The sequence below is a fragment of the Ammospiza nelsoni genome, chromosome 11 (assembly GCF_027579445.1).
Source record: "Ammospiza nelsoni isolate bAmmNel1 chromosome 11, bAmmNel1.pri, whole genome shotgun sequence".
Taxonomy (NCBI): Eukaryota; Metazoa; Chordata; class Aves; order Passeriformes; family Passerellidae; genus Ammospiza; species Ammospiza nelsoni.
In genome coordinates, this window is record NC_080643.1 from 12,674,632 (window position 1) to 12,700,878 (window position 26,247).

General features: G+C 37.5%; 1 protein-coding gene across 1 annotated transcript in view; it reads left to right on the forward strand.

Moving 5' to 3' along the window:
- ERC2 (ELKS/RAB6-interacting/CAST family member 2) overlaps positions 1–26,247 on the forward strand; it is a 353,494-nt gene that overhangs the window by 84,259 nt on the left and 242,988 nt on the right. Inside the window, exons 6-8 of the mRNA XM_059480170.1 lie at positions 1,818–1,892; positions 8,559–8,714; positions 13,589–13,756. Coding sequence (XP_059336153.1) covers positions 1,818–1,892; positions 8,559–8,714; positions 13,589–13,756 — 399 coding nt within the window. The remainder of the gene's footprint in view (positions 1–1,817; positions 1,893–8,558; positions 8,715–13,588; positions 13,757–26,247) is intronic.

Below are 26,247 nucleotides of genomic sequence, written 5' to 3' on the forward strand. Positions count from 1 at the left end.
AGACATCTCGGAGTACGCATCTTTGGCAGTCTATACATCTCTGGCTAAGGGGGTGGAAACTCTGGTTTGTCTCCCTGGGCAATGTGTGGAATCCTGTTTATATTCCAGCTCAGTTTATATGGCCCTGGGGAGCAAAGTCTGGTCTTAGAATTAGCTGTAATTTTTGCTGATCTGATAGTGGTATGACTGGCCAACTCTTCTTTTGTGTAACTGTATGACAAATTCATTACGTACTCTTAATTTTTAAAAAATTTGTGCAGTGAAGGTACTTATTTTATCTAAGAAAAACAGCTGGTGGCAATTGAGTGATTCCTTGCATAGGTGATTTGCAAAGATTTCTTTCTTTTTATAATATGGAGAGTTGCATTTAAATTACAAAAACCACAAGGAAAAAGGTCCAATCAGATATACTTTTTCATAAATGCAGAAAGAATTTCATTAATGCCAAAGCATTTGAAAAATGCATAAAAGCAAAATTATAAGCTGACTGTTATCTGTTAAAGGTAGTTTAAATATATGTATATGTACCTGCAGTATATTTAATGTAATAAAAAACTGTTCAGACTTAGTGTTGAGTATACTAATATGTCTCTTGCAGTTATTTTAGTACATTAAGCTGCACATTTTTAAATGTATTTTATAAAGGTGTTTATTAGCAGTAGGCTTCAGTTTAATAACCTACTAGTAATTAGTCTTTGAGAGCAGTTGTTTCTCACATTTATGAATAAGCCATATGTTTGTTGCTACATAGAAGAAGAAACTAATTGATAGTTTGTGATACAAAAAAATGACTTTTAAACTTGTGGGTTATAAGGGATGCAAGACCTTGGCTCCTTGGCCTAAAGGATAAACATCTTTTTCTTGGCTACAAGGTTAGTTCAGGAGTCTGTGAAGCACTGAAAGAGAAGGAATTAGGACATAAAGACATCATGGATGGCACTCTATCTTTTAGAGCAGAAGGACTCCAAAGGAGCAGAAATGGGACAATATCTGTCCTGTTTCAGGTTTTTTTATTAATAAACTTCTCAGATGGTCTATGGGAAGGGAATAAGCATTACCAAATTCTCAAATGAAAGTGTTTTGTCACATCTTGACTACATTTTTTCCAGGTAGTTAAGTGAGTTTTTTATCAGGATGTGTCATACCAAGATGCAACTCTGGTTTCATGCTGTCTTCATACTCCTGTGGGTTTTTTTTAATTATTGTTTTTATAAAGACCGGTATGGATTGGTACTGTTAACTGTGTCCTAACCAATGCAATCCATTTTTCTTTTGCCTGTGGATTAAGATGCATAAAAACCAGTAGGAAAATGTGAAAACTGAAATGTTAATGCTACTGTAGCATGTTCTGCATCAGCCCACTACATAATTATTATCCTTAAAATGTCAAATTTGAATATAATGCGTTTAAATTGCTTATTTCAGACAATAGAGGAAAAATTAGGAAGAAACTGCAGTAAAAAATTTAACACTTACCAGTGTTTGAAGCAGTAACAGAATTAAATAAAGTTTTGTTGTTTAAGCAGCAACAGCAGCATTGTATCTGGACTAAGAAATTCCTTGCTGGGTTGTCACGCCTGCCGTTAATTATTGATAAGGGGTTTCAGAAATAGCGCATGTGCTGTCAGAGTTGGCTGTAACACAAGACAGGGAGTGCAGTGGTGGCAGAGGGGATACAGCCAGGGCAGCACCTGTAGCACTTGCAGTTACCTGCTTCTTGCCATCAGACTTTTATTTTGTTGCAATGAGTTCATGTGGGTGGTTAAAATAATGGAAAGATGAGTCGTCAAGCTTATTTCTATCGTGTCCCTCCACAGGAACTGCACAGAAGAACCCAACTTCAGCCTGAGCCAGCGAAGACGAAGGCTCTGCAAACAGTCATCGAGATGAAGGTATGGTCTTTGCATCTTTCCCTGTATGTAATTTCTGCAGCGTGAACTCATGTGCTGGGTATAGCTGGGATGGAGTTAGTTTTCCCCATAGCAACCTGTCTGGTCCTGTGTTTTGAAATTCAGACTGAAAACAGTGTTGGTAACATGCTGATGTTTAGCTGTTGTCCAACAGGGCTTACACAGAGTCAAAGCTTTCCCAGTTTCTCACTCTGCTCCCACCCTGCAAGTAGGGAGAGGCTGGGAGGGAGCACAGTGAGGACAGCTGACCCAAATTCACCACAGGGATAATCCATACTGTCGTGTCACGCTCAGCCTCCACAAACTGAAGAGAGGGAGGACCTTCAGGGTCAGGCATTTGTGCTCCCAAGTAACTCTAGTGCCTGATGAGCTCTCCTGAAAACTGCCAGGCATCTTCCTGCCCATGGGAAGCAGTGCATGAATTCCATGTGTTGCTTTGCTTGCATGCACAGCTTTGCCTTACATATTGCAGCAGCTTTATCTCAAACAATGGGTTTTCTCACTTCTGCTCTCTGGTTCTCTCGCCCATCCCGCTGAGGGGGAGTGAACAAGCAGCTGTGACAGCTGCCTAGCAAGTGTTGATTTATGACTTTTACTCATTAGTTACTGAATGCTTTCTTTACCATGTCAATTAATTTTGTTATGTAGCTAGGAGTAATTAGTACTTACTTCTCCTGGTCTGTTTTCTAAATAAAATTGATTAAAAAATCAAGTGTAGCATTGCTGAAAAATGAGAACAGAATATTGCTTTTTAAAAAGACTAGGGGGTGTGTGTGGGAGATCCAAAGTACATGGAATAAAATCGCTAATGTAAAATGTTTTCTTCCTCAAACCTTTAAACCAGTTCTTCTGTTGATTGTTATTAGGCCATAATTTTACTGCCAACCTAAGGAAGATATTAGTTGCATCAGCAGGTATGACAAAATTTGATGAAACAGCTCTCTTAGTCCTGACCATAGTTTATTCTTTTTGTTATATAATATTACTAAAGTGTTGTGGCTTTCCCCTCCACAATAACAAGGAATAAAAGTCATAATTTAAAAAGTGAAAAGTGATACTTTTGCATAATTCTGTGAGTCTGGATTGTTCATCTTTAAGAGAAATACCATGAGACTTGAGATAATTTGTGAGTTGGCAATGCTGTCTGAAATTCATTAATGATGGTCTTTCATTTCCTTCTTAAAAGGAAGTGCAAATTAAAGGCCTCATTTTACCAGTGACTTCTGTTGTGAGCAAATGAGTTCAGCATGTCTGAACATTGTGATAAACACACAGTTAAAACAACAGTAGGACTTTAGCAATACAGTATCTGTCTTTCAATAGATAATAATTAGTTTGGATTATATGGGTGACAAAGAAGACACATTGATTACAGAATTCCATTTTTGGATATATATTTGCTTTGGACATTAGTTCAGTACTCTTTGTATGAGATCTATGTTTTGCAGTAACTCACTACCCTAAGTAAATAGGAAAGTAAGATACTGGCTGAGAAACTTGTTTTTACTATTAATATTCAGAATTATAAATTTAAAAGTTCTGGAATACAAAAGCAATGTGTTAGAATAATGTATAATCTTTCATGTGGGTTATATAACAATGTAAAGGACATGTTGAAGTTAATTTTCAGTTCCTCTTCCTGTACCAAAAGTGTGAAAAGATCAGGGATGGGGGGTACAGGACACACGAGTGACACATGTGGTGACTGTCGCTGCTCCTGACAGTGTCTGTCCCTGGAGACACTGAAATGTTTTCTGTTTGACTCCCAGGGCAGGTGGGTGTGCTACAATATTCCACTTTTTAAAAATCAGATCTTTATAGTAGAGCTTTCATTTGTTGTGAGTGAGGCTGCAGTCCTGTTGCTGGAGTCCTGATGCAAAGCTGCTTTTTGCCTCTGAGGCACGCAGTTCTTTCTGTCCCTATGAACGCACACCCCTTTGGGGCTGCCCCTGTCTAAAATAGGCCTAATATTGAAAAGAAAAAGGGACAAATATAAGATGTTGAAATCCACATGATTAAACAGCAGTTTTCATTACAAGTTCCAGATTTGGAATGTTTTCAAGTAAATTTAAATTGTCTTAATCCAGAGAGCATTTGTTTTGAAAAAATGTGGAACATTTGTTTTGAATGATCAAGCACTGAAGGAATTGTTTCCCTGCAGTGTTGAGGGTGGAAGGAGGGAGAGGATTAGCTGTAATGTGGCAGTCTCAGGCCATCCACTCCCCCATGCAGAGACTCCAAGCAGTTTACATTTCTTTTCACCACACCCAGCCCCTCCCAGCCCCTCACCACTTTTTTTTGTCTGAGTGCCTTCCATGGCTCCCCCAGGCTCTGCCAGGATACAACTTTTGCTCCTTCATAAATCCTTCTATTCTCTGTGGTTTTCTTCTGTCCCTTGCCATTGCTGAATTCTTGCTGTCCCTTTTCCCAGTCTGTATTCCCTTTCATCCAGTCAAGGGTACCCATTTCTCCTACCTGTCCTCTCTTGTGTTTATTTGTCTCAGACATCTTCTGCACTATCTGTCTTGTCCTGTCATCTTCATTTCTCTCTAAAGCTTTGTAAGTAGTTACTTATTCTTACAGCAATTGCATTTCTGCATAACTGCTGTCGTGTTCACCAGTGTTTATCTCCTGTATATTCATGCAAAATAAAAAAAAAAAAGCAAACAAAAAAAAGATGGAAAATCCACATCCTATGCCCTGACCTTGAAATAGGAGAAATTTAGACTGGACATATGAAGAAACAGAATTTTATGATGAATAATGTGGGGCCCTGGCACAGGTTGCCTAGAGAAGCTGTGGATGTCCTTTCCCTGAAGATGTTCCTGACCAGATTGGATGGGACTTGGAGCAGCCTGGGATAGTGGAAGGTGTCCCTGCCCATGGCAGAGGGTTGGATTAAATGACCTTTAAATGCTGCTTCCAACCCAGCCATTACATGTTGCTAAGGTCTAATTCTATCATCACTCAAACAGTGATAGTACTTGAGAGAGAAAATCAGAAATTGCCTACAAATATGGCCTAGAACTCACCTTAAGGATAGGATATTGAAAGACATGTGGAGTCTAGCAACTATAAAGTCATTATAAATGTAAGCTGTAAAGTAAAATGAAAATATTTGTGGTGTACCTTACTTGCAGAAAGAGCCATCTTTATGTATTGATCCAGCTGTGATATTTCAGGTATGGGTTTGGTTCTAGAGAAGTGTGTGTGTGTGTGTGTTTGCAGTGCAACATGCTCTATTGTTAAGATTGCATGAACTTTCACTTCCCTTATCTTCAAAGACAAACCTGAATATTCTCTGCATTAAATTGACAAGGTAGAAATTCATACAGTAAGGGTAATTGTGTATGGTCTGCTGACAGTCCATGCACATAAATGTGTTTAAATTCAAGCTTTATTAAATGTGAAGTTTCATATATTTCCTTCTGATTGCTTGTTGAATGCCCTACAAGCAAAATTTTACAGACATAATTTAAATTTATCATGTATCTGAAATGATGAGGAGTAGCATTTCATTACTTTTCCTTTCAGAATAAGACAGCCTGGAATGCTGTTATATAGGGTTGGACTTGTTGATCCTTGTGGGTCCCTTCCAACTCAGAATATTCTGTGATTCTGTGGTTATTTACAAATGCTTTCCCTTTTCCTGCCCCTCTGTTTTCAGGAAATGTACTATAGGAGTCTTGTAAGCACTGATATCATTCTTGAAACATCGTTGTGGAATCTCACTTGTTAGACTTCTTCCATTGTGAAATATTGTTTTCTTCAGCATCAGGACATATTGGTTTTTTTCACATTCCAAAAGAGGTAGGTTTCTGCTAGGTCCAGCCAGCAGAAACCTGAATAGCCCTAACCTCTCACAGAATATCTGCAACGCTATTCTAATAAAGGAGATAAGGAGGAAGTATTGGTTATTGCTGGAAGGAGGGGATAGATTAGGATGAGTGCCCTGATCTCTGTCACAAATCCTGCTACATAATCTTATGTCTTTTAACAGTTTTAGAGGACCTGACTGAAAAAAATCTGAACAAATGCTGTATTGTTTTAGAACTCAGAAGATGTTATTAGTACCATTTAATACTAAGCTACTTCCTAAATATTGCAAAAGAATCTTTGTTGTGATTCAAGACAGACCTATGTATTTTTTTAGCATGTTGCTAATGGGGATAAATCTTAGAGGTTTGAAGAAAATATTGCATCTGTTTCCATTTCAGTTTCTGAAAGCTTGCTGGACCCTGTGCCCAACAAGACTGAAAGTTTTCCTGTTGAAATTTTCTGTGGGAAAATGCTGATTCAGCTGAATCAGGAGATTTTATGGGAATGTGTCAGAACTTTTGGCAAATATAAAGCTACCTAACTTTCTGTGCATTCTGCAAGGCAGCCCAGCTCCCTTGTGGCAGTACCACTGGGGGCTCTGGGCTCTCTGTTTTATTTTTGACCTATGACATTTTTCACTTTCCAGCAGCTGTCCAACCTCTATAGTTTCCTGGGCAAGCCAACATGCAGTAGGGAACAGTACCTTTGAGTTTGACAAAACTTGTGAAATTTCTGGCTTCTGTTTCAATAAAAAGCTAATGCAGAATTTAGTGACAATTTTTCAAGACATAGGAAAATAGCTTTTACACATCTCTAATCATAGTATGCAAAGATTGATTAAAAATAAAGTTTCCTCAGAGATTTCAATTTTATCATGAAGCAGAAGTACAGAAAATGCTTCCACAAGTTATTTTAGATATTTCTCATAAAGCTTAAATTTTCTTCTGTGATGTATAAACCTTCTAAAGAGTGTAGTAGGCTGTGCTAAAATTGTTTCTGCCACATTATATTTGCAAACACGTAAAATACAAAGGCAGTACAAAAAAGCAGACTCTTATAGATTTAGCTGGGCAGATTTGATGAAGACTATTCCCAGATGTCATGTCACAGCAGGTCATGTAAGTATTAATATATTTCATTGCAAAATCATTTCAAAGTGTAGTGAAGCTTAGGTTTTGCTTTCATCTTCAAAAATAGGATGAAAATATTTCTGAAATGAAGTCTAAGGGAGCAGGCTGAATTTGTTTATAGTATCTGTGAGATCTACAATTATTTTTGTGTTGTGTTTAAGTCTGAAGAACTTTTAAAGAGTTCTGTATCTTTTCCTGCAGTATTTTTCTTTTTGTGCAACTTCTTTAAATGATAAGATTCAATGAGAATTCTTCCCTTTTTTCATTCTATATCAATACTTCCTGTTTTAGAATTGAAATCAATTTTAAAATTAATTTTTGTTGGAATAAAGAAATAAAAAAAAAACTTCTCTCAGTTTGAGATTTATTGTTGACTATAAAGATAAAAGCAAAAATGTTAGAGGAATGACAGTGGGCTATCTGAATGACATTGCTTAGTCCTTAGCTATCATTCTATATGGATTTATAAGAGTGGTCTTCAAAAATAATCTGAGATTCTTTTTCACTTCAGTACCAAAAATTCAGATGCTTTTTAGAACTTCATCCAGATTCTTCTGTATCTTAAAGTGCTACATGTGCCTAGCTTTGTTATGAAGGAAGTTATTACAGGAATTGGGGTTTTTGCTTGTTTTAAGGCAATCTAAAGAAAGCAACAGAAACAAAGTTGCAGTGATTTGAGCTTAGTTTGTCCCTGTTAAAGGATCAATTCCATTTGTATTTTTTCCCAAATTAGATTTCTAACTTAATAACCTGGTCTTAGTGAATCAAGGTGGTTTTAGTGTAGGTTTAAAAAAATTTAATTTATTTAATTTTATAAATTGAATATTGATCTCAGTGGTACTAATATTTTATGGTCTCTAATATTTTATGGGTGGTTCATCCTTTATGTTGTTGAACAGATTTCCTAACGAGTAATTCTGCAATGTTCTTTCAAACAGAAATTTGTGGCAAGTTTGTGTAATCACTTTTGTAATCTTTCTAACTCTCACAAAAGGGACTTAACCAATTCCCAAATGACTGGAAATAACAAAAAATTATCACTGTTTTCCAGTGTGGTGCTGGCAGTGCTGGCACACATGGCAGCTGTTGGCCGGGATGTAGAAATTTTTCGTGGTTGTCATTTTGTTTATCTTGGGACTCACAATAAAAAGTGCTAAATCCCCTCTTAGTGATGTGGCCGGATTAGTCAAGGAAAAATATCTGAGGACACAACCTTTCTCCCTCTTGAGAGCAGGCAGAGCTCCAGAGAGAAGGGACCCTGAGCCTCAGGCTGAGCACACGATGGCTCTGCCTTGGTGAGACCTGGGCTGGACTCTCCAGCCTCAGCTCGGTGTTTGAGGCCGTGGGAGAGCAGCCAGGCCCAGGTGGTTACTAATGATAACAAGGTTTGTTGTCATACATATGTGGAAAAATAGGGCATCTGCTATTCTCCCTTCTTCTCTGTGTAGGAATTAATTGGAATTTTGACCAGAATGTATTCTCTATGGACTGTGCAACTGTGGTGCAAGAGATCTGGTCTGAATTCTGCATTTCTTTAAGCTAAAACGGATAGAATCATTTCTGGTTTATGTGGATTCTCTATTTGTACCATCTATTTTTGCTGTCTCATTACTTGATACTCACTCAAGTACAGATATGCTTCTTTTACTCTTTAATATGTCTCATATGATTTTCAATACTTTCTTTTTTTGTAACTTAGGATACAAAAATAGCTTCACTTGAGCGCAATATAAGAGATCTGGAAGATGAAATACAGATGTTAAAGACAAATGGAGTTCTGAATACAGAGGACAGAGAAGAAGAAATCAAACAAATAGAAGTTTACAAGAGTCACTCAAAGTTCATGAAAAATAAGGTAGGATCTATTTATAAAAGAGATTAAGACTGTTTAAATAATGGAAAGAAAAGTTTTAATGTGACCATTTCCAGTGCAAGAAGCTGCATGTCTCCTTTTGCTAAATCTGTACTGTATAATAATCAGTAGATGTGAAGGAGTGAAACATTTTGGATAAATGAAAATTATCTGATTTTAGCTTTTGATGTCATTTTGCAATAAGGACTTTTGTTTCATAGGTGCTACCAAATTCTACTCTGCTTATATTTTCAAGACTAGCAATTTAATGACTTCAAATTACTGTACATAGACTATTAGGAGTGCCCCAGGCAGGTAGTAAATATGAAGTGATGTGACACATTTCCTGGTTTCAAACTCACAAAATATTATTGCTTGTTCATTGTTTGAGGGTTTTTGCTACAGAAGAAATGAAAGTGTTAGTGCCCATGTGGAATTAATCCAGATTTATTAAGAAAAAATAATGATCAAAGAACATATGTATTCTTTTGGACAAAAGTAGCTCTTAAGCTACTGAAAAATAACTAAAACTCCTAAAGTAGCATTGTCATCAGGAAAATAATTTTGCTAACCTAAACGTTATTAATTTCAAAGCAATTCAGTTTTAGTGACTTACAGCAAAACTCCCAATGGATGTCAAAAACCTGTTGATATAAAAATAAGGTAGAAAGCCTAGAACCTTAACACTCTCCTGATGTTTTTGTGAGGAAAAGCTTCAGTATATTTCTGTAGCACAGAAAGCAGATGAATGAGAAGAGTATTAAATATGCATTGTTTTGTCACAGCCTTCTGATCTTTGATAAATGCCATGTTCTGATGAAACTTTGTCTGTTTTCTTTCACTAGTCTTTTTCTTCCACTTAAAACTAAGATTTACAGCAGATGATGTTATTTTTATCACTCATCTGAGAACATTTCAAGGTGGAAAAGTATTTGTGGAGCTGTCAGCAAACAGATCTTGCTGTACCTGATCTGTTGAACCTGAGATCCTTGATAAATTCTGATAAACAGGATTGATGGCAAAGAACAGTACAAAATTCTTCTGAGGTGCTTGAAGGTCTAAATAGATTTAATTTATTCTTGAAGTATAACTTGTTTTCAATCTGTTCTTGTTTTAAATAAATGGGAAGGTGTTAGATGAAGGCAAATATTGAAAATTTATTTACATGGGTGGCAGAGAGTGTTTGGAAGTGTTTCTTTTCTTAACTATTTTTAGTACTATTCACTCCTTTCATATATATAGACTTTAATTATGACTTGCAGTTAAATAAAAGTTGTAAAAATGAGGAAGAAAACTTGCTCAGATTTTTTTTCTTGCCCACTTGATAAGGCCTCTCCTTGCTCAGTTTTCCAAGGGAGAAAACTTGTCATTACTCACATAATACAGAAGTTGTTAAAACAGATCTTAAAGTTCGTAGGACCAAGAGATCTGCACCTTCAAATATCTTACTTGAGAATATAAATAAAACATATAGGATGATATGTACTTTTAATAATGATATCTGCTCTGGAAGACTTTCTGCCCTTACTAGGATTCATCCTTTGGCTGTCAACCACATATTTAAATGAACACAGATGATTTTTTTTTTGCTTTTTTTTTTTCAGGTGTGAGTTTGCACTTGGCATTTAAGTAGTCCTTTGAGTATTAGAACCCTTGTGCTATCCACTGGGTATGAAAATCTAGTGGATTAGTGCAATTTCAGCAAATTACCAGTAAGATGAGTTTTAAGTGTTGACAAAGCAGTAATAAGGTGCTCTGTGGTTCATGTCTGCATGTAAGAGCTTTCCATACTAGATGGAGGAAGCATGCAAATTCTGGGAGATCCTCTAGGAAAAAAAAAAAAAAAAAAAAAAACAAAAGGGAAAGAACTACAGAATTTTATTTTTGTGTAGGTAGGCCTGGAAATTTAACAACCACTTTAAAACCAGATCTTTACCATCATAACTTGTAGAATCTACTGATAGACTTGTAGGGTCTGCTGTATGCAGGCACATGATTTGCATTGCTACCCCTTTTCTTAAATCCTTCACTTCAAAAAGCAGAAGTCATTTGTTGCATCAGAACAAATCCTATGATGTGTTAATCAGCATAGTTTCATTTAATGGAATTATTTATTGAAAGATTTAGCCCATTAATTTTAATGGGCAAAATTCAGAAGAAAAGCTTTGATTTTTTTACCCCTTTGTTTTCTGGTTACTCTGCATAATGTCACATAAGAATTTGGTGTGAAAAAATAAAGGAAGAACACCCATTATGGTTTTCTGGAAATGGAAAATTAATGGGTTCTAAAGAACTGAAATTACAGGAGGTGACAGAATCGTAAATTGAGAAGGAAGAAAAAGGAATTAGGGTTTCAGGAAAGGAGGTGAAGCAAGATCATATTGGGCAATGTTGAAAAAGTGGTGACAGGCAAATTACACACATGAAATATGTGAGATCGTGGGAAGGTCGGGGTCAGAGGACAAACTTGGAGGTTTTTGGTGCTACAGCACTTACATCCAGACTTGTAGGTTATCTTCTTTTTAGTCCTTATAAAGTATAAAAATGTTTTGTTGTATTATATGAGATCATGAGGTTTCATTGAATCATGACAGTTGGTCTTCCACATCACTTCAGATACAGCAAAAAGGTTTGCATATCTGCTAGAGGCAAAAATCTATTTCATGTTCTCTTTAATTAGTTTTTTTACACTCTGAGATACTGCAGAACTTTAAAAAAGTGAATATACCCATGACTAAAACTTCTTAATATAAGTTTTATACGTTTTTATTATGACTTTATTTTTGTAGCAATTTTTAAAATTGAGATCTTAGTACATTTCCACTATGATAATTTATTTTTAAAAGACATCAGCATATTTATTCAACAATCTCTGTGCATTTGGTTTGTGTTTTAACTCTTAATTTTTTTTGAGAGCTGTAACACATTCTTAAACTCCTGACAATTTGTAGATCTTGTAGCCAGAACTTTACACTAAACAGATTCTGTTTCTAAAACACAAAGAACACACCTGCAATGAAAGCAAAGCCTTTTAAATTTTTTTTTTATTATTTCTCAGGGTGTGGGTTGTGTCATGGAGAGAAGGGGAAGAGTTTCTAGAAGAGATTAAGCATCTGTGATGTTCACATGCATCTCATATAAAGCCTGTGATGTAATTCAGATTGGCTGCAGATCCACATTTTGTCTTTGTGTCTTGCAGACAGATTTTCCCATTGTTCATTTTCTATCCATTTTCTCTTGGTTGCCATACTTGCTTACATGCTCTGGCAAAGGATGGAGGAAGGTGGTTTGCTTTCCAGAGAAAGCTTTCTCTAGCAGCTTTTAATTGCATTCTTTCCTCATGTCTGGTTTTTGTATGCTTCTTTTTTCATTTGGATTTTTTCAGACTTTAAGGTGATTTATTTTTAGTGCCAGGGTTGATTCTTGATTCTATACAGTAGCTCATGGGTGACTATCTGAGCACCTTAAGCAATGGTGCAAACATATTATAAAAAGATTTATAAAAAGAAATAAGGAATAAATATATTAAGACATGCGTACAGACTGTAGTTGGAAGAATCACTGCCTTAAATTTAATTTTTAAGTATGCACTTGCAATGTAAAACAAAATAGAAGCATTTTAATCAGCAGCAAATATTTCCAGTACCATAGAACACCGAATTTATGAAATGTTTTAGTATGTGGATCTTTGGAATGTGGTTGAGTAGGATCAACCTGTGGATCTGTGGATATTCTTTTTTTTCCCCTGGGGATTTTTGAATCATCTTCCATCTACCACTTGTAGATTTCTTGCATCTCAAGTGTCTGTTGGGACATGGAAAAGAGCTCTTCATATAAAGGAGGTGATTTCTCTGAGTTATGCAAATGCACTGGGGCATTTTATTTCAAATAATCCTCATGAGGTGATGCATCTGGATTCAGCTGGTGACCAGTGTTATACCACAGGAATTTAGGAGTAGTTATGTGCCACCTAATTCACCATCCTTTCACCTATACACATCATTCTGTATATAGTCCAGTGCTTTGCTCTGATTATTATATTCTAAATCCACCATAATTTTGTGTTATTTGGCTATTATTTCTATTTATCATTGTGGAAAGAGGAGAGTAATCATAATTCCGTGACATTTACTGATGTACCTTAAATTCACTTAAATTCAGAAGCCCTGTCTTAGTCTTGTGTTTCTGCTGTTTCCTCTGGGATAAGCTTTTATTATCTTGGAGCCCTTTCATTGTGTGGAATTTTGTATAATGCTTTCCCCAGACTTCTCTTAAGTTAGTCTTCTTGGCTTGGCTTTTCTACTACCTGAGAATTCCATGTGAACTGCCAGGGAGAAAAATAGGAGGTGGGGATAGTGGGCAGCAACAAATTTGCATGAAGAGGAGTAAGGTTAAAAGTCCACTTTTCTGTTTTCCTCTGCTAAGATGCTGGTTTTTCTTTATCAGACTCCTAAAAAATTCCTGATTCATTCTGGCCAATGATAAGTCATGGGAATCATGCTGTTGGAAGGACTGAATTTATGCTTTTATGAACACTTTTTTTCCTGTGCATTTTTGCTGTCTTGCCAGACTTGCCTCACATGGGATACGTGCCTTTGAACTTAAGTGAGGTCCTTGGTGAATTTATAGACTAAATCATCTTTAAGATTTTCCTTTTAACTTCTGCAACAACAAGGCATTCATTCTTAGACAGAGTGCATTAAATTGCAAGAAACACAATTGAAGGTGTGATTGTAAAAGGTCTGAACCTTAATTCTCTTCCAGCATTCACAGGTGTCTGATTTGTCATATCGTGGTCATTCACACCTTTCAGATTTCCAGTGGAGCTATGAATTGGAGCTAAAATTAATGACCTAACTTTTTTCCCCCCACTGCAGATTGATCAACTGAAACAAGAACTCTCAAAGAAAGAATCAGAACTTCTTGCCTTACAAACTAAGCTTGAAACCCTTAGCAATCAGAATTCAGATTGCAAGCAACACATTGAAGTGCTTAAAGAGTCCCTTACTGCCAAAGAACAGAGAGCTGCCATACTTCAGACAGAGGTATTGTATTTCCTAATCATGAAATGCAATAGAAATATGGAGTTCATGGCCAGTATCAAGGTTTTGATGTGTTTGATTCAAGTCTGTGTGGCAGGAAAGTTGTTAAAGAATAATGAATAATCTAAAACAATTCAAATGCCAGTGTATTTGGTGTATATATAATTCTGGTAGTACACCAGCTCTCATTCTAGAACTTTTTTTAAGTGCTTATGATTGCCTTTTAAGAAAATGTTTGTGTCTAATTCTCCTTGGCTTCAGTGGAGGGAGGTGTACCGTAATGACTTGATTGCTGTGATATGATGACCTGATTGCTCATGAGTTTCTCTTTTGGTTGCTCTGATTGCTCATATGAGTTTCTCTTTTGGTTGCTCTGGTTGATGCCCCTTACTTCCGTGTATTTCTGTTCTGAAGGATGAAGCCATTGATGTATTTTTAAGGGGTCTGTTGAAAGGTGCATATTGTTCATCTCTTGTTATTTTTTTCAAGTGCAGTCAACATTTATTTTAAACTATGAGTAATTTAAAACAGACCAGTGTATTAATTATTTATGTATCTACAAATCAGACCATAAAAATATGGATAAAAATGGAATACCCATTTGAGGTGGTTGTCACATTTAAGGGAATATGTAAATCCAGTGTTTAATATGTCCATTAACTATTTTCCTAGTGTTTTAAAAAACTCCATAGGCTTGGAGCACACAATACTGATTAGATTGATTGTTATTAAAACTTCATGATTTTATTTTTAATGTGTTTGTTTCTTTCAGGAAACAAATACCTGTGGAATTTAGTCATACAGAGCAAATGGTTTCTATTCAGAGAAATTTATTATAAGGTATACAGGAATTTGATAGAATGTTTCAAAAGTCCAGTTAGGAAAAAAATGGCTTAGACTCATCCTTCTTGTGGAAATAGGAAGTAAATATTTCTGAGATTCTGATTATCCCTTTTTTCAGATGAAATTTGGCATTTCCAGCTTGTGTTTTATGCGCCAACTATCATATGTGTATAATACAAATTAATCATAACAGAACAAGGATAAAGACTCCAGCAATTTCAATCTAGCATTTGAGTAGGAAAGATTGAGTATTTTAAATCCTGGGCTCTGCAAATCTGTTTTGCAAGGCTTGTATGACCTGTCATACTGCTGAGGATGGTGATAAATTCTGTTGGTTCTCCACTGATTGGAATTCTTACTCCCTTACCACACTGGTTTGCATTCAGTGTGTTACAATCTGGCTGGCTGATGGGCAGTGGTACAAAAATGAATTACAGTGTTCTTGATGAGGGATTCTGCAATCCTGGTGGAGAAACAATTGGCTTCTGGCAGGAATCTAATTCCTCTTCTCAGTTTCTGCACAATGCTGTTGAGCTTGAACCTTTTACATGATCTAGACTGTGCTGTGGTAGCAGTCCAGCAGTGCTTCTAGACACAGCAGGTCTGGGTCTCTAGGAACTGGGAAAAGATTTTTGTATCATCCATCTCCAGGCCTCAGGTCTTATCTAAAGGGAGGCCAATTGCTTCCAGCAGCAGATGGGAAAGCAGCTGCAGGGAGATGCAGGGCAAATGGCAGCCCTCCAGCAGGTGGAAGTCATTAGGGAAGAAATGTTGTACTGTCCAAACTATTGTTGTTGGTCATTCCCAGATGAGGAAAGCTAATAACATTTTGGCCTGCATTAAGCCAGACACCTTTATTTCTACGTGTCTATTACACTGTCTATTTGTAGAACAGTTTTTGTACAATCTTGTGTCCTTAAACATATTCATGACTTGCCTTGAAGTGCTTCTTTCTGGAGGTGAGCATGACCACCGAAAGGCAGTTCTAATCCTGTGCTGAGTAAAGTGTTCAGAGTTGCAGTGTCAACTTCCTGCCTAAATAGGATTACTTTGTAATCACCTTGTTGTAATTAAATTAGCATAGTAAATCCTGTAATAAAAGAAACCCTCCACAGGCTCTCAGTTATTTCATAAGAAGTGTTTTATTATTATTTAGCTCAATGGTAATCTGCAGGTTATCTTAAGGTTTTACTGAAGCAGCTGCATATGATGCAACGGGATGTGATTCACAGAATCACATCATGGTTGAAGGGAAGGGAGCTCTGGAGCTCATCTGATCCAACCCCTCTGCTTGAGCAGGGCCACCTAGAGCCAGCTGTCCAGGACCATATCCAGATGTCTCTTGAATATCTCAAGGCATGAGACTCTACAACCTCTTTGGGCCATGTGGGTCAGTGTGAGTGTTTCCAATGCTCATAGGGAAACCCCTGGGTTTCAGTTTGTGCCCATTGCATCTTGTCCTCTCACTGGGCAGCACTGAAGAGTCTGGCTCCATCTTTACAGCCTTCCTTCAGGTGTTTATACACAGTGATGAGATGCCCCATTCACTTTTCTAGGCTAAAGAGCTCAGCTCTCTCAGGCTTTTGTGATATGAGAGGTACTCCAATGCTTTAATAAAGCCCTTGATTAATCCTTTAGTTTCTTTATGGCTTTTCACTGGGCTGTCTTCAGTATGACCAGAACTGGACATGATAGCTCAGGTGTGGGCTGAGCAGTGACTGATAGAGAAGGATCAGTTCCCTAAACCCCTAATGAGCCCAGGATGCTTTTAGTGTGTCCCTGCAGGGCCACATTGCTGGTGTTCACCATCGTGGCCACCAGGACCCCGAGGTCCTTTCCTGCAAAGCTGATTTCCAGCTGAGTGAACTCCAGCACATGTGAGTGCTTGGCATTGTTTCTCTCCTGGTTCAGGACTTTAGCTTTCCTTTCTCTCCAGGAGGTTCATGTCAGCACATTTCTCCAGCTTGTCAGAATCCCTCTGAACAGCAGCACGACCCTCTGGTGTATCAGTTGCCCTTTCCACATTTTTTCCACCAGCACACTTGCTGAGGCTGCACCCTACCCCAATGCCCAGATCATGAATGCAGCCATGCAACAGGACTGGATGCAGTATTAACCCCTGGGATGCAGGGCTGGTTCTGCTGGAGTGTCCTGATTCCACTTGATAGCCAGCCCTCCACCTACCTACATGGTTCTGACAAGCCAGGTGTGGTAGGGCATGAAGCTTACAAGTAACATGTAACAGGTTTTTTTTTAGTTCATGTATCCCTGGAAGTTCGTTGGTTTCACTTTATTTCTTGGCAAATTCTTCCAGTGTTTGTTATTGAGTAGGATGGATTTTTTTGGAGTATAATTTCATGTTTGGAATTTTAATGATATCTTAGCAAAATTAGCTCAGAAAAATTTTACTGCTTTAAAAGTGTAGTTTAAGTTTGAGCTCTAGCTTGTACAGTTGGTTTCAACAGGAAGAAATGAAGTGTAAGCAGAGTTATGATGATCTTCATCCTGAAGAATACTGACTACTATTGAGGCATGACTAGCAGATTTAGTTGGTTGATGTGTGATGTAGCAGATCATCAGAAATAAGAGGGCACTTGAATTTTCTTGATGGGTTTTTGGTCAGGTTTCAGGTGCAATGGCACTTTGTGACATAATGTGAAAGAAGTTAAAACCATTGGTAAACAAGCCTAGAATCTAAACACAGTGTTCTTTTTGAGTGGTGTTTCTGTTGTCCCAGTGATGTCAGTGTTTTATTTTGATTTCAATATGTTTAGTTGACTTAAAAAGCTATCACTTGAAGTTATTTTTGACAGCTGAAACAAAGAGAAATAAACCCCATACAGCAGTAACTATCACGGTGGCCAGAGTTGGGAGGTCTGAAAATGGTTTTCTGCCAGTAGGAAAAATGTTTGGAAGCAGTCCTTAGAAGGTTCACCACCTCTGCTATGTGCATTTCATTTTGTTCCATTTTTAAGGTCATATATGATAATAGTGCCAAACTATGAAAAATTTTCCTACCCTAATGTATATACCCTTTGTTTTGATTATCTCTTTATTAATGATGTGAAAACCCTGAGGTCAGATGAAAATGAGCCAATGTAAGGCTAGTCCAGCCACAGAAAACTGAAAATGCCACTGTGCTCCACAGAGAACTGTTAAAAGGAAGAATATGACACTTGATGAGGTTTTCCCGTTGTGTGAAAAAGCAGGGAATTAAAAGATGGTAATTTTTAAATGAAGCCTTGTAGTGTTACTGCAGAAGGAAAGAAGTTAAAGAGTGAATAATCCTTTTCAATTATTTAAAAAGATTAAACACGGCCATTTGTATACTTAAAGAAGTGGTAGGCAGTAAAGCTTGATTCTTTTTTGTGTGTATTTGCAGTGACTGGCGCTTAACTACTGCCCTTAGCATCAGGATAAAAACTTATTATAAATTGATGCAAATAAATTCAACTCAGCTGGGTAGCTCAGAGGAGAAAAACATTCATTTCATAAGCATTTCTGACACAAACATGCTTTAGCACTTAGTGTATCATTGCTTTAGATAACACACCTGCAAGCTGGCAGGTGTGCTGTTTGAAGGTTAATGAACTGTGAAATAAGTAAATGTCTACAAAGAAATTTTGTGAATTGTGAGCATAGTCCTGTCAATGGAGGAAATGGATTAGAAAAATAGGTAAAGTCTGTACTGTAACTGAATAACTAATGTGTTCAGCATACACATATTAATATCGAAAGCCTAATAAAAATGGAGAGGAAGGGTGATTATACTAGTTATTTATTGCAATCTGCTTTTTTTGTTTAAACAAATCTGTTTATAAAGAAGGGTTGTGAAATAATTGACTTCTTGGCAGTTCTTAGTTTGCATAAAGTGCAAATAAAAGCAGACAGCACAAAATACTTGGAACAAGACTAAAAAGCTTTATTTTTCTTTCTATTACAATGTTGATATTTGATATTTCTTGAAATGTAAATCTGCTTTTAATTTTACAACAATAATGGTATAACTACAGTTATTTCACTCTCACATTTTTGTTTTTCTCCGTTAGAGTTTTACTTTGAAATTGTGTTTTTCTATTGTTTTGTGATTTTTCTTGTTTCAAGTCAGGCTGGGCCAGATCTTTCAGTGTGGTCTCTTTGCTGTGCTGCCAGGGCATTGTTGTGGTGGATGTGCTGTGCGTGCGAAGGGAGGATCACCCGTGGCACAAAGCACTGTTCTGGACACCAGGCTGCCCTTTGCTGTCACTCTGCAGCTGTCCACTGCTCTCTTCACAAAGGGTTCCACATTTCAAGTGCAGCATTGTCTCAGGTGGAATGTGCCAGACATTTCAGTTTCTGTGCAGCAGCCACATTTTGTACGCCCTATGACTGTTGAGAGAGGAGAGAGGAGTGTAGTGGCAGAGCAGTAAATTCAGAGTCAAGCTGAAAGAACTCATAGGTTAGCAAAATGCTGTGTCTAAACAGAACTAAACTGTGTAGCAATCTGGGAGGCTTTTCATTTTTGTTTTTTCTTTTGGTGTCTATCTGCCTCTTGGATTCTGATTTCAGGACTGTTCAGAGGCATATCAGTTGTCCTGATCTGATTTCCAGATCTCTGTGCTTTGAGTTGGACTTTGCACTTGTGACCTCCTAAGACTCATTTTCCAGCGGCTTTATGGTATCAAAAATGAAGCTCTCTCAAATACCTGATACATCTTATACACACAACCCCATCCCCCTTGACTGAATCCATTCTTCATGATTGTTTTTAATATTCTTTCTTTGTTATGGGGAAACCATTGTTTTAATTTCAAGGAAATTGAAGCAGAATTTTCTGTGAGCAAGGTGGATGAAAGAGTACAGAGTTCCATTTGCAGGGCCTGTAGAAAGTAGTGCCCAGAGGCAGGAAAACAAAGTTAGAGAAAATGGGAAAGTAGAAAGAACGGAGTCTGTATTTGGTGTGCAAAGAATTAATACAACTTATTTGGCACAAATAGTTTGATGAATGTTAGATTTATCTTGCTGTCAAAACACTTCTCATTTTCATCTATTTTATTGAATTAAAGAGAAAATTAAAGTGTAGTTCCCTCCTGCCCACCACCCCAGTTCCTAGTTTTATAGAAAATTACCTTGTTGCCATTGAAAACAATATTCAGTTAGACGGCTTTAATGGGCTTTTATAACCAAGCAAAATTTACTCTGATAAGTCACTAGTGGATGGAAATGATTAGAAAAATATTAGTACTCTTAGCTACTAATTTAAATGCTTTGCTCTAACTGGAGATGTTTGAAGAGGAACTTGGGTAGGATTGCTTCAAAAATGATTCTTTGTATACCATAACTACTGCTTAAGTTCTGATTGATCTAAAGGGGCCTAGTTATGATCTGGTGTAGTGGCGCCATATACAAGAAATGCAAAGGAAAATACACTTCAAAACAGCATTGAAATTTCACCAGGTGGATGCAAACCCAAGGGGAACACAAAAATGTTGTAATTAGCAGAATAACCAATAGATATAACAATAGCCAGTCTGAAACAGGTAATGATTTGCATTTATTGCTATAGTGACGAAGTGCATGGAGAAGTTATTGAAATAGTTTTGCATAATTTTTGGGTTTTCTGCTTAAGAGACGACTGGGGAGAAAAGGCTAGAACCACTTACACTTCTTAAATTGTGATTTCATTTTTTAGGATGTGCTCTTCCTAACATGGTAAGAGTCCTAAACTCACAATTGCTCTTACCCAAACACTCAAAGTGTAGAATGTGCAAAGATGGATTCTCAGCCTTCTTCTGTCCCTGTTGAGGGAAAAAAAACCCCAACATGCTTACAACAGCAGCAGAGTTTAAAATAGGAGTATGGTCCATTTGGAATGAAAAAGCTTCTGCAGCTGTGGTCATCCAGAAATCTTTAGATATGCTTATACTGACAGTAGATCTCAGATGGCTTTTTGATTATTTTCTTGGTAGGATTCTGAATAATATTTTCCTTTCTGGCTATGTGATGTGGGTTGTTTGTTTTCTTCCTTTTCCTCTTGTTTAACTTTTAGAAGGAAAGAATTTTCTAGTTCTTGGTATCACAGTGGACAATGAAAGTAAAAGGATCTGAGCTTCTGAAACATTAGTATTTTCAGAAGTAACCTGCTAATATTGAGAGAAGTGTTCATATAAGATCAGCTCAGGCAAACAGCACTTCTACACTTCATGTCCCAAGTGATAACATGATATAATTACATAATATTTTACATTTCTCCAGTACTTTCCACACTTTAAATCAAGTAATGCAGTCTGTGAGAATTTTTGAAAGATTTGTCATTGTTGTAGATAAAAAGTATTTGCAAGGAAACAAGAGGAAATCTTTGTCAAGCATTAAGAATAAATCTAAAGAAGAAAAATAGGCATTCTACTAAATCAGTAGGAAATAAGTGAAAATAGCATGAAATTGTGGAGGGGGGTTGTAGAAGATGCTGTTATGTAAGAGCACTGGGACAGGAACATCTGTGCTCATGTACAGAGCTGCTTAAACATTGAATTGGTAGAGTTCTGCTAACTCAATTTGTATTAGAAATATGAAATTAAGGCCTAACAAGATAAAATCTGGGGTTTTACAGGTTAAGTATTTAGAGTTTTGAAAATGTTGGTACTTGTGTCAAGTTGGATTGAGAAATAGATCAGAAGATGGAATAAAATGGATAAGGATGCTTTGATTTGTGTTATTGTAGTGTTCTTCTGGCTGCCTGTTTTAACAAATAAGTCTGACTGTGTTTGTCGATGCAAATATTAATTCTGACATTTTTAAATGTGTGGTGTTGGTCCCTCCTCCCCCTCGTTGAGTAACAGCTTTCCTTTAAAAAAGGTTGACTTTGTAGACATTCATAAAGGGCTTGTGAAGCACTATTGCCTTTGCTCAATCCCCTTTTTTCTGCCTTTCAGTGGAGGGAAGTTTGATGCAAGCAAGGTGCATGTCAGACGCTGTTAGGGGCTGGCTGGAAATAGGCTGGAGCAATTCTGCAAGTATTGCTTTATGAGGACTCATTTTATTATCATGTCCTTTTACTTTTGTTTTTCAAATTCTTCCTCAAGTCAAACAAGCCTAACAGCTGTTTCTTATCTATAAAGACTGCTTTCTTCCAGCTGCCCTGTGCTGTGAGATCAGGCACAAGATCAGTACAGGATGGGAAAGACTGAGGAGTATGTAAATAAAAACAGTTCAGGCTCACATTCACTGCATGCTTGTTTTCCCCTTTCAACTGTTTAAACTGTTGAAGTTCCAAGAAAATACGTAAAATACTTTCCATTAGTTAATTAACTTTTATGCTGTATCACTCATTGTTCTGAACGTTGTTGGAACAACACTAATTTGGATTCTGGAAAAGATTATAGTATTTATAAATAGAGAGTTTTCCTCTAATCCCTAATTGAAATTAAAATCCGTATCTATTATATCTGCCTATTTCTACAGATTCCTAATCTTTTGCGTAAATGATGTTTTTCTGTTTTCAAAATATAGGTACTCTTTGTGGTTGAAATGAAAACATTTTTGTAGCAAGGCCGGGGAAAGTTACTTTCTATTCCAAAATATTTAATGTTTTATAAATTGTAATAAATTTGGAGGAACATTGTCATTGAAATACTCTGCATGGAGGACACAAATTTTGCCTTAAAACTTAGGAGAAATAATAAAATAGGAAAATTGGCAGTAGCAATTACTACCAACAGCAATAGAAATTGCTGAGATTCTTTTTTCTTTATTTTCTACAAGTGTTCATGATGCCTGTGTGCCATATCCAGTGGAACAGAAGTAATTCTTTGGTCAGGGGCTTGCATGGAAGATGGATTACTGCTGGAAAGATGTGTACTGGAGGCTCATCTTTCACCTTTAAAATCATAGCAAAATCATGTACAAATAAGCAGAGTCCTTACTGGGCAAGGCAGGAAACTGTAGAGAAAGGTGTGCTCAGGTGTGCTGGGCAAGGCAGGAAACTGTAGAGAAAGGTGTGCTCCAATATTTGAGCTCCAGAGTGCACTTCACTGATCTTTTACATGTTTTGGAACTCTAAAACATAACATAGTGCACAGTTGTTAAAGGACTCCCTGCTACACTGAATTTCAAACAGGACATGTATTTTTGTGTCATGGTTCCACATTCTTTTCTGTCTTTGAATATCTATAACTAAATTTCTCTGCTTTATGTCAGGAGCAATAAAGTTCCTGAGATGAGAACGTGTGGGAATAAAAGAAGGAAATCTTAATTCTCAATACATAGTCAGTTCCACATTATTTTAGTTACAATAAAGTAATCTTTTCTTTTACTATTGATTGAAGTTTTTAGTCAAGTTTAAATTTTGTTTTACTCTTTTAGCCAAAATAATTCCATTTTCTTGCTTACTAAGCACAGGTAATTACTAAGATATTGCATTTTGGAGCTGTTTAATCTTTCTGCATATGTGATATAAGAGAAAACTGGTTTCCACTTACTAAATAATATGTTTATTTTTGTTTTAGGCCAGTTTTATCTTCCCTTGACTCAGGTGCTGGTTGACCTTTCAATAGAAGCCTAGGTTTGGTTCCTTGTTTATTTTGAAATGTTGCCAGAAGTTGGGGGGAAGGGGAGGAGGGGAAGACACGTTCCCTTTATTTTATCCCATTTTAGGATTTTATGCATGATTTCATAACATGGTGGTAAATACAATAGGACATATTTAATGCAGCTTGGAGGTTTATGTTTGCAACAGACTGGAAACAATTGACAGTGCTTTTCTTAAGCATAACCAAAAACATAATGAAGTTTATCCAGCCAAGTGTCAGGCCACAAATAAAGACAGGCACATGTGTGGTCAACCTGCCCTCCATTCCTAGGAGAAGTGCCATTGGACCAAATAAACTCATTTTAAATCGGGCAGGAAATCTTTGCCAGACCTGACCTAGACCCGTGTGTGTGTTGGTGGCTCATGGCTGTGCCCAGCCCTGCAGCTGAGTTGGCTTCTGAGCCAAACACGAGTCCAGGCCTCTCTGCACTGAGGTGCCAGTGGCCTCTGTTACCTTTTTCTCTTCCAGGGGCATTCTGTGTGCCAGCAGTCTGGCAGCAGCATCCACTCTACTTTGTGTCATCAGTCATAATGTTTGAAGCATGCTTTAAACTTTATGTGAGAGGATAAGCTTGAATGATGTATCATTTTCCTGGACAAAGAATGCTTTCAGGAATTGTTAAAAATGTAGGAGAATATTTTGCTACCATGCATTTTTATAAATGAACAATTTTGTATAATCAAAATCAGCATTTGTACTTCTGTAATTATGAAGCTAAATGAAAACAAATGACACAGGGAGGTGGGAGCAGGCACAAGTGTCTGGGAGGAACGGGGAGACCCTCTCTGAGAATCAGGTTTAGGGTTAAGAAAGACAAAGCCCATCTAGACTTGAATGTAACAAGAGATAGAAAGGACAAGAAAGGTTTCTACAGGCACAGCAATAGCAGAAGACTGAGGAAAATACGGGGTCGCTGATGGGAGGGCAGATCTGATCCTAAATGAGATGGAGACAGTCCAGGTACTAAGTGCTTTGTTCACCTTGATCACTACTGGAAAAATCAAACTTCAGCAACCCCAGATCTCTGAAACCACTACGGAAGTCCAGTGCCAGGTAAACTTATCCTTGATGGAGGAGAATCAGCTCAGGGGATATTTAAAGAATCCAGACACACACGAGTCCCTTGGCCCTGCTGGAATGCACCTACAAGGGCTGGTGGCATTGTGTCAGTTACCTTTGGAAAGTGGTGGGAACTGGGAGAGGTTTCTGAGAACTGGGAGAAAGCCAATGTCTTACAAAAGGCAACAAGGAGGATCCAGGGAACTGCATTGATTATATTGATCCCTGGAAGGGTCATAATGAAGAGGGAATAATCCTGGAAGCCATTTCCAGATACATGACAGACAAGAAGGTGATTTTTAGTAACTGGTGTGGATTTATGAATTTCTGGGTAATTTCTCCCCAGGAAAAGCTGTATTTTTGATGGGCTGCTGATAGTTTGATTTGAAATCTGTTTCCCTGTGTTTATATTCATTGGATAATTAAGTATTTTTTATTATAGCATTCATTTTCTGCGTTCATTACTGGCAAACTTTCCAATAATCCTTTCTGTAGTGGTTCTAATGGTTTTTAGACAAGTAGAAGCCTTGAGAGATCATCTTTGTTCACCTTCATTGTGTAAAGGATGGTAAAAGCTCAGTATGCAATAAATTCTCACCTTATGAACACAATTACAGGACAGCTGGAGTTCTGGGACCTTCTAACTCTCTCTTCTGTGTGCATTTCATACTCAATCCACCCACTTGCTGTGTGTCCATGGGAAATCCTCAGGGAGGACTGGGCTCTGGGTGCTTCACAGAGTGATGTCAGGCCTGCTTAGAGGTTGTCTAGCCCAAGCTTCTGATCTAAGTAGGTTTTAGTTACTCTGAGTTGCTCAGGATGGCATCCAGCCAAGTTTTGGATACCTCAGGGATGGATTTTCCATAACCTATTTAGACACCTGCTTCAGTAACTGACCAAGCTTGTGGTAAAAAAATAGCAAAAACTAAACCACAAATATGTTTTCCCTATGTCAAGGTGGAATTTCCATGTTCCATTTGTCACATCCCTGCCTAATGCTCCCTTGAGAAGAGCCTGGCCCTGCCTTCTCATGCCCTTCCACTCAGTAAGAATTGAAGACAGCACTGAGATCTTGCTGGGGCTTTTTTGTCAGGGTGCACAGGCTGGTGCTCAGCCTCTGCAGGTACATCCTGTATGTCAGTTCCCAACCATCCTGGTGGGACATTCAGCTGGAGATACCCATGTCTAAGCTGGGCTCTGAGTGTGTTCAGAGACTGGTCCACATCCCCCAGGCATGTGCTGCCTGTCCAGTCAGCTGGCTTTGTTTCCTGCTGGCTTTGCTATTTGTTGTGAAGCATTTTGTTTTCTCATGCATAACCAAAAGAGGCATTTCTAGAACATGAGTTTGGAGTGGCAATGTGTTATTAATTCCAATAGTTATTATTAGTCATACATAAGTCCAAGAACTATTATCCAGTTACTGTTCTAAGAGAAACAGTTGGATGAAAAACTTATCTGAATATTTGATGTGGGATTTAACAGTTCAGTGTATTAAAAAAACCCTCAACATAGTAGTCTGTCAAGAAAAAAAAGAACCTGTCTTACCCAACAAAAATCCTTTGACAACTGTAGGACAAATATAATTGGGAAATTATCTCTCTCCACAAAGATAGATGTAGTTTTTATGATTTGAAGATGAGGGTATGTTTTTAAAGCCCTGTCTTGGTCAGTTGCAGGATTACTGGTAGATGAATTTTCTTGATGTTGTATTTTCCTTGTTTGCTTCTGTTGGAACAGTGAGCAAATGGGCAAATGGTTTTGGTGAGCAGCTTCTCAAAAGGAACATGCAAAGAAGCTGTGGCAGCAGTTTATGTCAATCTGATAGCACCTGCTGTCACCTGGTTTCACCTCTTCCTGGAGGAGAAAGGGATCCAGGGCAGGCTGATGTGATTCTCTGCTTCCATCTCCAGATACTGCCAGAACCCCATAATCATCTCCAAGGGAACAAGAGTAAGGACATGGCATACTCCTCTCTTTATTTATTTCATTATTTTTTTGCTGGCTGAAAAGTGTCTGCAGTCACAT